Source organism: Microtus pennsylvanicus, chromosome 15 (genome assembly GCF_037038515.1).
Source record: "Microtus pennsylvanicus isolate mMicPen1 chromosome 15, mMicPen1.hap1, whole genome shotgun sequence".
NCBI classification, from domain to species: Eukaryota; Metazoa; Chordata; class Mammalia; order Rodentia; family Cricetidae; genus Microtus; species Microtus pennsylvanicus.
Window position 1 is genome coordinate 72,620,946 of NC_134593.1, and position 14,432 is coordinate 72,635,377.

Here is a 14,432-nt window from a genome sequence, read left to right on the forward strand (position 1 = left end):
AGCTGAGCGTGCTCATCTCAGGAAAATACTTTGCTATACTTTGCATCTAAGCATTCCAGAAACAAAAGAAGTAATAAGAATCATTTCCAGGCAAGAGATAAGTTCAAAGATGAAGTGTAAATCTTTGTAAGAATTATGATACACATGAAAAGGCATCCTAGGTGTGGTTATATTAATATCATAAATATATAAAGTCATTTATTTCTATTGCGGAAGTAACTTCATGATATAAGAGATACTATATAAGAAACAGAAATACTTAATTCCTTAAATAGTTAATCCTTCTTCTATAATGGAAATAAGCCACTAAGCATGATGTTCCTTTGAGGGGGTATCTCTGTGATAGACAATGGAGTGCCTATGTAGGTATTTCATTTACCATTTGTTAAATAAACAATTGATTGTTCAACATTTCCATATCTATAAATTTTAAACAAAATATTTAAATTTAGGTAAAATTAATTCTAAAAGGAGTATACTTTCTACCTAGCTGAGAATTTATGAAGCTCTTATGTCTTTCCCACTTGACCAGCAGATAAGGTCCTAGGCAACCACCACATTGTCAATCACTTTACAAAAGTGGTAGATCTTCATATATTGCCCTAAATAGTCTGCAAGTCAACCCAGACTCTCAGTAAAACAGGTAAATACTAAGTGACATTGTGTTTCACTTAACAAATAAGTAGACGATAAATATAAATACAACTGTCATATTATAGCTAGTTCTGACTGATCACTTGTCTTGAGATGTGTGACGAGGAAAGGCCAAAATGAAATTTGGTTGTGGGAGATTCCTTCACCTCAAGTGCATATACCTTTTCCACGTCATGAACTCATAGAGCACTTAATGCTTAGAACATTTTAACTTGAATTCTTCCATGATATTGATGACAGTGTTCCCCAAACCCAGGTTTTCTGCTCTCTGTGCTCCTAGGTTGTTAATCATTCATCAGTCACCCTATTTCAGGAGAAGTTCTCAGAACACCCCTGAGTCTCCTCTGTACTCAGAACTTAATGAGTTTGGGGTTTTGCTAACTGCTTTAAAAGATTTTCTATTTCACATTTCCTCAAGGTGATTGGCCACTTGAGTAACTTCGCAATATTTTTCAGTATCTTTTAGTAAACAGAATTTGTTTCCAGAAAGAAAAGCCAAGTGAGGAAATGGAAAAGTCCTTTTGAATTCTGCGGTTGTCCTTCTAGCTATAGCAAGAGCAGCTTTTTGCATGATCTTCAAAGCCCTTCTTGGAAGATATTTGGACTGAGAAATTTCTTCTTGAAATAACACAAACCTTATTTTTATTTTAAATATGCTATTAGTAAAGAGTCTTGGTTACCCAAAACATTTCAATAACTAAATAGTTTTCATTGTTTTAAAATTGGGTTATAGGTAACCAGAAAGAAAATTATTAAAGGGTAGGAAATTTGATTGGACCCCATTTTGGGTTTATTAGGACTTTTTCCTGATTTTAGATAAAATCCTGAAGGGCAGGTCTGAGACATCAATCAGATATAAGGGATTGTGTCTGAATTTTTAGTATTTCACTTTGCCACTCAGTGTGAAGTTCGTGTATCCCCATTTCAAGAAAATCATGCAAAAAATCTAAGATAATAATTTAGTAGTTATTAAATTACAAAATGAATCTTCATTTAATATAATTTAGTATTGGATTCCTTTAGATAATAGGAACTTTGAAATGCAATTCAATTAAAAAAGGACGAAACAAATGTCTATTTTGAATACCTTTTGGGGAAAGGATCTCTAAGGATGAGCAATATCCTGTTCCATTGACATTTCAGCCAGACTGGACCAAGAAACATTTGCTCCAGGCTAATCGCAACTGTCTAGATCTCTAATGAAGCTTTCCTGAATGACCTTTATGTGTTTGAGTAAGTAGAGCCTTTGCTCGTGAAAGCAGTTGTTCGATAAACTTTTACCTTTAGAATATAGGTTATTATAAGTCTGTTGTCATTGTTTCAATGATATTCTCTTCTTGATGGAAACCTTTAGTTCTTTTCGCAATAGCTCATAATACCCATTGTGATTTCAGGTTCTTGCCATTGTGGAAAGTGCATTTGTTCTGCAGAAGAGTGGTATATTTCCGGGGAGTTTTGTGACTGTGATGACAGAGACTGTGACAAACACGATGGTCTCATTTGCACAGGTATTAAACTGAACTAATTCTTTTGTGCCACGGATGACAATAGAGCTAAATGGCACCCACCACACTGCTTTAGGTAACCAGAGAAGGCAGCTCCCATATGCTCCAGTGAGCAATGCGCACGCGTAGTAATCCTAAAAGGATAAGTGAGCATCTGTAAAGATTCACTAACATTTGTCCTAAAAGAATGCAAAAGGATGAAGCCAGATTATATGATTGTTTGGAAACTTCTACAGGGTAATCTGCCCTACAAACTTACATATGGGCAATTATGCAAATGTAGAATTCTTCAGACAATCATTTTATTTTAACATGGTCCAGGGGAAGGCTACTGTTTAAGCAGCACTCAGATGCCACAAGGTATACTGGCTGGTTTTAGGGAGCTGTGTATACATGTGAATATGTGTGTGGTGGGGAAGACAGTAATAGAGTATACAAAAGCTTTGACTGTGTGATGGCCATCACAAACCTAATTAATTGAATTATAATAATTAGCTATAAAAACACCAACCAAGTTAAACAATAACATATATATGTGTTCTGCTGAAGTTATTATTTTAAATATAAAATGTACACATACTTAATAGTGTTCTAGCTGATTAAATATACCATTAATAAATTCTTTCTCAGTAACCCAAAATAGTTTTGTAATCAAACATTTTAATAAGGTTAAAGATAACTATTTTGACATGACATTAAATTAGACAATCACTTTTTCTCTCCACTTTACTACACAAAGATATTTTTCTAGCTCTCTGGCCTGCCTAACTTCATATCAAGGGGTTTTATATTTTTATGCATTTATTTGTAAGTCAGACATGGTTTGCCCAAAAACAGAAAATAGAATTATGATATGGGAGCCCAGCTGAGTGATGCAAGAGTCAGTACTGTTTGATTAACAGCTTATGGCAACAAAGAGATGTCACTAAGTATCTTAAACTTGTACTTCTTTCAGGTTTTTAATAACATAATAATGTCATTGTATTATAAAACACAGAGGATAAATAGAATGGTTTTCTCATGAACAGTTATGATTTACAGTCATATATTCTAATGGTGCTTTTTGATCATCATTTTAATCCACATGTTTTGTTGCAGGAAATGGAATCTGTAGCTGTGGAAACTGTGAATGCTGGGATGGATGGAATGGAAATGCATGTGAAATCTGGCTTGGCACTGAATATCCTTAATGATTCTATGGGAGACAACTGGATTCTTATTTCTAGGCCATTTTAGAAATTTAGAAGAAAACGTGTATACAGCAGTAGGAAAAACTATTGTGTATTTTTCTATTTCTAACTGCCTGAGTGAAATATGGGTCTTCATTAGAAACAACTTTAGCAAACTGATGTAAATTATACCATGAAGAATTGTTCTCCCATAATTAACATCAGTGTTTCACAACTGAGGAGGACAATTTTGCAACCCACAAGACATTTGGCAATGTCTACAGATAATTGTGTTATCATACTGGGTATGGTAGAAGTCCTTGTGCTATGAGCATTTTAGAGGTAGTGACCATAGACAATGCTGAAAACTCTATAGAAAATAGAAAGACCCTCACAGCAAAGTATTTTCTGATACCCAATCTTTGCCAATACGAAGTGAAAAATGCTAAATTGCATGGTATTTAGGACTCTACAGTCTGACACCACTGAAACACTGTATCAGAATATAAGGATATTTATTCTCACATAAACCAATCAGTAGAATTTTTCCAGGATTCCATATGACTCTGAATTTGCATATTGGGAAAATAATGACAGACACATATGATGTGTAATGATAGGTGGGAATTTACCAGATCAAAAGGGCTTTATACTTACAAGGATGTCTTACAGGAAGAAATAAAAAATGTACAATTTGACATTTTAATAAATAGTGACATAAGTTTTTTTATATTCTGTGCCAATATCTATTTATGCACTGAAAACAAACACAACATAAAAATGAATTGGAATGCCCACTTTAGATCCCAGGAACTAACAGGCCATGTTTTTTAAGACTAGGCATGGGTTACATGTACAAGAAATCTGGTTTTTATTTAAATTGATTCATATAATGTGTCCTCTGAAGAAAACAGTGTCTAGTTAGAAACACAAGGATCCTCATACTGCATTCTTGCTCTTCAAAGAAGTGGCAGGGTCAAAAAGAACAATACCTGTTTTAGAAGTTCAGAAATGGACCCCAAAATCTAGAAATAGCTTAAATCAAAATTACAAATATTCACTCAGTGATAGGAACAAAATGTTTATTTTCTTGGTGAAATTTTGCTTTGTATGAAACTCACATTGAATTATGAAAATGTACAATATTTAGGGTTCCCTTGCATATATACAGTTAGATCTACTTATACACATATTTGAAGCAACCATTATTTATAGCTAAAAAAATACCTTTTTCCTAAATGTGAATTATTTGTAAAATCCTAAAATAACATAGCAAAATCATTTCTGTATTGTTTTAAGATGAAATTTTACTTGCAAATTTTATATTAATAATGTAAATATTCTAGAGTCATGGCTTGGCCTTTATCAGTCAAGTCACCAAAAGTAAAGAAAACATGCCTCCACTGTATTACTTAAAAAATTAAATACTGAAAAGTATTTGAAGAGTCAATTTCACTGGTGCTGGTTTTTTCTGAGAATTTAACCTATTTATAAAATTGTTGCCTCTATCCTGAGATTAGGGGACCCAGCCATATAGGATTTATTTCGATTACTGAGCTGGCAATCAATGTCAGTTTTATAAAATGAAGAAAATATAAGGAGTTAAGGTATAGTATGGATGATTGCATTTTTTCCTCTTCTCTATATTTTCCTCTTCTTTATATACATTTTAAGCCAATTACAATAATTCAGTAGCAATTCTGATGATATGTTTGGTGATATCCAAACATGAGAGTCAATGACCATTCCCTCATCGTACAAAGACCTTCTGATTTCCCTACTGCAGGACTCAGCCTTCTTTAAAGGTGTGAACAATGTATAATAGATATTAGATAAACCACTGTAAGATTTTTCTTTAATTGTTTAATATTTTAAAATTGTAATAAATAAAAATCCATCCTGAGCCCATAAACAGGTTGTGGGCTGACTTTAATCACAGCTATGTATGATAGTTTGCCAGACTTGCCCTTGGAATTACCTCCAGATCCCTTTCATCACCCCAAGTGTGTGTTTTTTAATTATTACAATTCTCTCTCTAGTTTTTATCATTTCTATCAGTAGCTTCTACCACAAAATTATGTGCTGTTCTTCTTAAATCTTCACAAGAAAAAGTGTTAAAACATCATTAGCATATAAGTGTTCTCAGAATAGAGTTCAACATTGGTGAAATGGTAATTCCATGAAGATCAAAACGTGTCTTAAAAATTTAGATAACAGGAAAGTATGTTGTAGTTTGCCATGTTCTGGAGTGTGTTATTACAAATTATGGAAGGAAGCTAATATATGTCTCACAGTAACCTAAACACTAATCAGTTTTTTTCTTAGAAAACTGACTTTAAAAAACCTTCAGTTTGTTTGCTGTAACATGTGTGTGTATGTGTGTGTGAAAATCACACACACTTTTGTTTAAAAAAATGAAAACAAAAAAACATGGTAACAGGCAAAGACATAATATATCTCCTACCTTAATTTGATTCTGTACTTTGACTCCAAAATAGAAAGTACCTCATTGAAAATGCTGAGCAAGGACAAATTTTTAATGAGTAGGAGAAAGTAAGCAAATCTCTTTGGTTTGCTTGTGATTTTCAAAAATTACACTGGGACCCATGATAATTGAAAAGGTGTCATTAGGTTCACCAGTGATGATGATTCTGATCCTCACCACACTTGTTTAACAAACCATGAGTGGAGAATCCTTCCAGAGGAATTATAAAAGTCAACAAAAGTCCTCAAGATATGAAGAGAACCATTGTTCCTACTGCCTTTAAGAAATCCTAAGTTCATCTGATTCCAGCAGCACCAGGAATGGCTTACCTCTACCAGCTCAAAAACAAACTCAGCCTCACCAGCAGATATCAAGATTAGACTAAATGAGAACCAAGAACAAGGAAAACAAACACTACAACAGTCTCAATCTGCAAACTCAACTGTCACAACTTTGAAACCCACACAGTATTCCACATACTCACATAGCTTTGTGTGTTACTTTTTAAGCCAATCCTTGTGTCCTTTATTTCAGAACAAATATTACATTCTATATTTGACTAAATCTGTACTTTAGAAAACAATTGGACATTTAGCCTAATTGTTTTCCTATGATATGCCTGTTTTCTGATATAAAATTAAAAAATCATTTTAAACTATTTTCTGTTTCTTTTAAATTGAAACTTTGTCATTCTAATTTCAGGCTTCTTTTTCAGGGGATATCAAATATCTATTATCCATGTAATATCTGGAAGAAATTTTTTAACAAAATAATACATATTCATTTTAAGGAGAAACAAAGGATGTGTTGGGGTTTGTTTGCTTAAAGTACCAAATCTGACATTGGTTCTTTAGGGGGAAAATATATGGTTTAGTAGTTTAATAATTAAGTGGGGAAGTATGATACATTCTGTTTACTTGCTGGGAAGTCAATAATTAGAAAGACTAGAGCAAAAGTCATGGGATCCTTTTTGGATCTAGTCCTCACCCCAAAGCACCTAGGATAAGCAAACACTTAAAACAGATCCCAAATTCTCCAGAATACATTTAAAACAGATCCCAAATTCTCCGGAATACATAAGGAAAGGGTACTCAATTACTTCTTACACTTCACACAGGACAGACTATTTGAGTATCTTCCATAATTAATTCCTGGGAAAAAATTAAATTTCAGGAAGCAAACTTATTTGGAAACAAAAATTGTGACACTTGAGTTATGTAAGAGACTAATATTAATGAGCACTGTTGATGGATAGGTAAAGCAATCAGCTACCATAACAAGGTGGTAGAACTATCCCTCCCCCACAAGATGTGCATGCAGAAGGAATGGGTCTTTTAGAGACATGGTACAATGGATATACGTAGAGGGAGATATAAAACACACAGTCTATAAATACAAATGTGTTCCATCAGATTTACTATACAGAACATCAGTGATGACATATTGTACTTAATTATAGCAAACTTAATTTCTGAGGGAAGGAATGATGAACTTCTTTCAGAAAATTAGCAAGAGAGGTATCATCAAGGAGCTAAAGTTTTCTTTGGCATGGTAAAGGGGAAAATTGAATTTATCAACTTATTTACAGAGAGTTCTCTATATTTAGGATGATACAATGCTATTTTGTACATAAAGTTATTTATGGTTTCCATATGCTTTCATATGAGTATTTTATTTGATATGTTGTATCTGTGAATACAACAAATGGTAAGAAACACAAATTGTACAATACAGACAAGCTCTCTGTATGTAAATCAAAAAATACATACCAGTACCTCTACATGGGTCCTAGTACATGCAGTTCATTTGATGCTTTCCTCTTTCCATGCAACAGGTGAGACCAGACACAAAGGAAATGGTCTAACTAAATCAAAGGTATAACAAGAACCCCTCTGCAATGTATCTAAACATTTATTAGAAGAAAGCACTAGGATTACAGTAATACATTCTCTCATAGACAACTGACAACTCTTGGAAAACAAAACAGGAAAACATTAACATGAATCTCAATCATTTACAAAAATAAATCTTGCCTTAATTTTAACCACTAGCCAGGTCTTCAGAACAGAAATCTCAAGTAATGCTGGTTAGCAAAAACAGAAAGGTAGGCTAGTTTTGGGGTGTGTGTACATGTGGATGGATACTAATTGTGTTTATAAGGCCAACTAAAAGGAGTTACAAATTATTCACATTTTACCACATATTATGGTACGTATGTCTTCCCTAAATAATCATTTAATGAGTTTTGTCTAATTATGCATAACAGTAAATCAGTAATGGTCAAAGGAATCATTTTTTTGTATTTGTAATTGAGCATTATTGACAATAAATCTACTCAAACATTATGCTAATTGTTATTTCTTAAAATGGAATCCAATATGAAAATGAAATAAGCATAGTTAAATTTATACTGAATCTTTAATCAGCTAAGCAAACCAATTTGTTTTTTCTATGTTGGGCAAGGGCTGTCATGGATATTTATGAAATCAATGAGAAAATAATTTCCCAGTAAGCACAGTGTAGATGGGGGCCAATGGCAGCTAGGTTATTCTGCCACATGGAAATCAGAACAAGAGGCCAGTACGTTGATCACACATAGACTGTTTTCTAGAAAAGAGGTTCAGTTTGGTCTCAATGAGATTTTCTGAGAAAAAAACATGGAATTTTATTGTGTACACACAGGTAACAAATGTATTTCCAAACAGTTTAGTATTGAACAGTTTGAAGCTCTTTAAATCCAATATTGAACATTTTATATAGACTCTTCAAACCTTGTCTCCAGAAATTTACCACCTTTCTTAGTACCCTTAAACTTGGAGTTCCACAGAATTTAATTAAAAATGAAGTTACAAAAAGCAAAAGAAAACAAAATCAAATAAATTAAATGGCCCAGATCCCCAATGCTGGAGTGTGTTTTGTCTTAGTTTTATCTAGGGTATTCAACAAACTGCATTCTGATATCTTTGCAATTTACCTCAAACCCAACCTGTTGGACCCTACAGAGCTGAGTTAGAGGTATATGTGTACTGGTTATACACACAGTACCAGACCCAGCATGCTAAGCTGTGAAAAAGAAGGAATTTTTCCTATTATCCAGTTTAGAAACTTGTATTAAAAACCAAAAATATTAAGGTCTAATTTATACTAACGTGTGCATTGCTTCTGCAGGAAAGAACACACAGCCGCCTTGCCCATGCTCTACTGAGGACAACTGGAATGCAGCCCAAATCGGGTAGAAGGCATTGAGTTATCTTCATTAAAAAAAAAGGAGGAAAGGGCCAGAAATGGATTTAGGTAGCATATTTCTTATAAGTTGTAATGATTTGTTTTTATTTTTCTTTTTCCCAATAATGAGGATTAATAGATGAAAAAAATGAACCTTAATCAGGCCTACAAGGCCTACAGAATTCTTTGGACCCACTTTCTCAAAAACCAAGTGGGTCTTGCTCGCTGGGCAAGGCAAATGTTACCATTACCAGTAAGCTGGTGATATGTATAAAACACACACACACACACACATACACACACGAATAAACTTAGAGGGGATGCCAAACACCTATCATAGAGAGCTTCCCATGGATTGTGTTTGACCCTTGGTCTACCCAGGCCATGACCACCTCGGGAGTCCAGTGTCTCCTACTGGACAGAGCGTATATGTGTGTTTAATCGGTAATGTGAGCCAAAGACAACCTTAATCTTTGTAGATACGATTTGTAGTAATAGGTTTAGAAGGCTTCCTGATTCCCTGATTGTTCTCCAAACTAAACCAACTACAACACTGAAGATTCAGAGGAACACAATCCTGCTAAATGTCACAGACAGTGGAGCAAGCAGCCTTGCAAAAATGGGAAAAAGAGAAATCCATGATAGCACAGGTTTACAGCGTCTAACTAGAAATTACTCAATATTATTTGTGTGCTACAAAATTGAACTTAAACACATGGATTTCGCTGAAACAGGACTCAAAAAAGGATTATGGGTAGCTGTCAGCAGGCAAAGTATTGAGTGTACTTGTGAAGTATGTCATTCACATGAAGTGTCACAGTCACAGAAAAGATATTAAAAAGGCATTCCATATCTGGTAGGGCATTCCATGGTCTGAGTTTAGCTGGTTTGTCCAGGTGTCTTCTTGGTGTGTGGGACCACAGGTTGAGATTTATCCACTTGCAACGAAGGAGGTCTGAGACAGCTTGATTGCTGGGGCTCTTCAGCCACAGGAGCAGGAATGTCTAGTAAGGATAAATCACTCCACTGTGCTCTGGACAAGTAAGTCAGGACACCTGAGGATCTGGCTATGTGGTCTTGCACTTGTTGACTGGTTTTCCTCCATTCATTATTGCAGATGCACTTGTACTTTTGCTTGGAGTCACTCCAGCTTTCGGAACTGTTTCGCCAACATCATGCAAAGATGGTTCTCGGTACATGGCAACTAGAGATGTAAAGACAGGGAGAGAAAAAGAAGAAGTTATCTGGTTACCATGCAAGAATGGCACACCACTTTTTGCACAGACGTCAGCCAGTCTGTATCTGTCTTTCGTGGATGAACACCATCCCATTGATAAGAGGACAGCAGTGTTAAGGCAGTCATTTCTAATCTATAAATTAAGACATAGCTTTAATGTATTTTTGAATTTATATACTTAAATATGTGTGTGCATATGTATATAGATGTGTTTTCTAATAAAGTTTAAGAGCTATGAACTTTTTGTAAACATATAAAGAAAAGCACACATAACTCAAGCATGAGCACACGTGCGTGGGCATACACACACACACACACACACACACACACACACACACACACACCCCACACACAGTCTCTCTCGCCTCAACCTCCAGGAAGAAAAGTATTTGACCTAATTCTAGTTTCACCAGAGATCACTAAGATATTTTTATGGTAATAAAGGGTTCCTTCTGCTTTAGCCCGAGTCTTCTGTGAATAATTTCTTCGACTTCCTTTTCCACTATCATAAATAGGGCTTTTATACAACTGGAGGCAACTGTATGGCATTTATATTTTTGTATCTATTTTTCTGATGCATTGTTTAAAAATCAAGTAATTGGTGTTGGTAAGACAGAGGCATAAAACAGAAAGAGCAGTGGAGACTAATGTCTGAAAGGAAATCAAGGAATTGTCTGAGTTGTGCTTTGTTACATGAGTCCCATAGTTCATGCCACTTTTTAGGAAATGCTTTTGCAGAGTCTTGGGAAAGGCTATTTAAGAATATCTGGCATGTGGAGAAATTAGTTGACTTAAACTTATCTGCCACCAGCAAAATAATTAGAGTCTTTCTTCCCAACATGCTACTTGGGCTTTGAAAGCACAGGTGCTGCAGAAAAGACCCCGAGTTGAGCGAGAATCAATGCCATGTGTGCTGTGGAGGTATCTTACATTTGCATCAATGTAACACATGAATTTTCTTAGCACACTTAATAAAGGTAAATGCATACTGAGATAAATGACTTAGAAACCATGTAAAAGAAGTCAGTCTCTAACCCAGGAGCTCTCTCCAAAGGATAACTTCTCACAAATGAAAAATTAGTTTTCTCCAGTGGAGTCTAAAGGTATACAAACCAATCTTAAGGCTTATCACCATACTCAACAATAGATGGTCAACACAAAATGAACTTAGTGGCATTTTTTGAGGTTCTTTGTCTCATAATGCTTTGTCAAGGCTTTAGGCTTTTTGTTGTTTTCTTTCCTTATAGGATATATATATATATATATATATATATATATATTATTTTGTGTTTTATGTTAATTCTGTTTGTGTTAATCTGTGTGTCTCTGCATCTATATGTGTTTCTTGAGCTTATTCTTTGACTTCTTTCTTTTTTGTTTATTTGTTTTCTTATATTTTGTCTTATTTGTTTTTATTTTTATCAAATTTTACATTTTTTAGATGCCAATTTCAATTCTAATGACAGAGAGAAAGAAAGAGTGTGGACTTGGGTGGATAGGGAAGTGGAGAGGATCTGGGAGGATCCTTGGGGAGGAAAAATCATAATCAGAATATGTTGCATTAAAAACCTATTTTTAATTTTTAAAAAATGAGAAAAAGAGTCTGTCTGCATTCTTAAAGCATCTCCAATTTCTCACTTGTACTAGTTAACTTAGGACCAAATAGTACCAAAGTTTTGACTTATACTATCTTTTAAGTAAAGTTGGGTGGGAGATCTGACTGCCTTAGAATATCCAGAAACAATCATACCCCTGTAAAAATGTCTATAACGGTCCTAAAACTTTTAATTATATAATATATAACCTATTTGGGCTTGTAAAAGAAATTAATATCTCTATAATAATCATCACTGTTAAATGTTGTGTTTCATAAATAGTGTTTTAAAGGAATAGAAGAGCACACTCTCTTGTTTTGATTGGAATACCTCTGTCTAGGTATTATTTTCAAACATGATATCACAATATTTTTCTCTCCTCATATTATACACCATACTCACACAACAGTTAAACTTAAGGCTGAAATAACAAATAATAGGATTATTTGTGATAATACTGTTTATACTGCAGCAGGAACGTCTCTGATATTTTCTGTACCCCTCGTCCTTTTCTTATATGTCTCAAACATGACATACCTATAGGAGAGGGGCTGGGTCAGCTCAGTGGTAGGAGGTAATACTGAGGAACTTCAAACCATGAAGCCTGAAGAGTCCTAAGAGAAAACTGAGAAATTCTGTAGATAATCTGGGCTACGACCTACAAGAAGTCATTACCATCACCATGTCAGCCTCTAGAGGGACCTGGTGGTATTTTCTTTTATCCCAAGAGGCTAGGGCACCTGTGAAGCTTGCTTGCTTTGTTAGTTTTCTCATTTTGATTCTTAAGAAAATTTTGGAATAGCATCAAAGTCACTTTTTTCCAGTTTTAAAATTTACCGTAAGTAACAGCAATTGATTGATCCTTCTGGCAGAATAATTAATAAACAAAGTACATATATTCCTAATCAACAGAGCATGGTAACTTGGGCCTTGGGATCTGATAAAAATAAATGTGAAGAAACTGCTATTTAGAGCTGAAAGTAGACATGTTCCTTTAATAAAAGAGAAATAATTTATGCATAGAAGGAGATACGGAACTTTACAGAGCTTTTAAGGGTCATTTTCAAGAATTATAACAATTCAAAAAATATTTTACTCAGACAATTTGAAAACAGGCAAATACTTAAAATTCTATGTGAAAATGTTTTCTTATATACTTATTACCTGCTTGTAATTACATAGTTTATTTTTATCTTTCAAATAATTGACTATAAATCATGAAGTACTTAGACCATTAGGGACAGTGAGGATTCGCAGCATTGAAAGAAGTTTTCTGCTGTGTGTACATGCGTGCACACTCATGCACACACACATACACACACACACACAGAGAGGGGGGGGAGGGACGGAAAGGAACGGAGAGGGAGAGGGAGGGAGGATGTTTTTATTTTTCTTCTTTCCCCCCATTTTTGGTGTCCAGAAATGAAAATCCTGGCTTTGGCACATGTGAGCTCATGTTCTATCCCAGACCTATATTGGTGCCCACAAAGCTTAGCCCAGAACAATAAGGAGAAATATATTCAAACAGCACTCCAATAAAGGACATTTCTGTCAGCCTATGAAAGGTTTCTGTGTAATGTATATAACAATTTCCAAGAGGATGATGGTGTACTCACCTTCCAATGGCTTGGGTAGAAAATGAGCTGCTGCTTTAGTTTTCTTTACTCTGTTCCCTTTCATAACTTGCCCTTCCTTATTTAATCCCAAAAACCAGGCTCTGCCAGACTCCTGTTGCCTGTACAGCATGGATGAGTAGATTACATAATAGTTTTCAAAAACAGACTCTTTAAACTTGCATTCAGGGGTAAAAAGTTCCTATTAGAAGAAAGAAGAGAAGAAAGTTAAGTAGAAAGCAGAAGCTTCCAATGTTCACTCATTCTGCATGAATTTCTCTGACACATTGACCATACCTAGGGATAACTGGAGTTGAGTGCTCCTATATGCAGGAACGCCCTATACATAATTTTGATACCAAAGGAATTTGGAAAGTCTGCAATTGGTGGGCATATATATGCAAAGATAAGTTTCTCTTAATAAGGAAATAAAAAATGTAAGATAGTCAGGGTAGCTCATGCTTGTAATTTGAATATTTAGAAGAGTGAGGGAGGTGGATTGCTATGAATTTGCAGACAGTTCTAACACAGCACATTCGAGGACAGCCCTACCTATATAGCACGACCCTGTCTAAATGACGAAAACAAAAAGAAAAATGAACCATACAGTATTTTCACTTAAACAGAGCCTAAATCGATCAGTGTCTAACCACTTACCACATTAGTGTGCCACCATCTATTCCTGATAAAGTTTACAAAAATATTTAAGATGTTACATGTACTATATTATTTCCATTGAAATAACTTTGCAAAAAGGTAGTCAGTTGTCACTTGGATCACTAGTATTCCAGGGTGACAAATTTATAACAATGAGGAACAGACTGAAACTGCAAACCAGAGTCATACAATGAGATGGAATACAACTTAGCCACCAGAGCTATTGGTATGTCACAAGTTGAGGACATCCATTCTGTCTGGAGCATGTGAAAGGACCTGACCTACAGATCTA

At 34.8% G+C, this 14,432-nt stretch overlaps 2 protein-coding genes across 4 annotated transcripts in view; one reads left to right on the forward strand and one right to left on the reverse strand.

Moving 5' to 3' along the window:
* The window catches only part of Itgbl1 (integrin subunit beta like 1), a 173,290-nt gene extending 168,056 nt beyond the window's left edge, over positions 1 to 5,234 (forward strand). The window contains exons 10-11 of the mRNA XM_075949981.1: positions 2,049 to 2,162; positions 3,258 to 5,234. Of these exons, the coding sequence (XP_075806096.1) occupies positions 2,049 to 2,162; positions 3,258 to 3,349 (206 nt within the window). The 3' untranslated portion in view covers positions 3,350 to 5,234. The remainder of the gene's footprint in view (positions 1 to 2,048; positions 2,163 to 3,257) is intronic.
* Fgf14 (fibroblast growth factor 14) overlaps positions 5,118 to 14,432 on the reverse strand; it is a 455,655-nt gene continuing 446,340 nt past the window's right edge. For all 3 annotated transcript variants that reach the window (XM_075949983.1, XM_075949984.1, XM_075949982.1), the window contains 2 exons: positions 13,487 to 13,685; positions 5,118 to 10,242 (listed from right to left, as the gene is read on the reverse strand). In XM_075949983.1, coding sequence (XP_075806098.1) covers positions 10,106 to 10,242; positions 13,487 to 13,685 — 336 coding nt within the window. In that variant the 3' untranslated portion in view covers positions 5,118 to 10,105. The remainder of the gene's footprint in view (positions 10,243 to 13,486; positions 13,686 to 14,432) is intronic.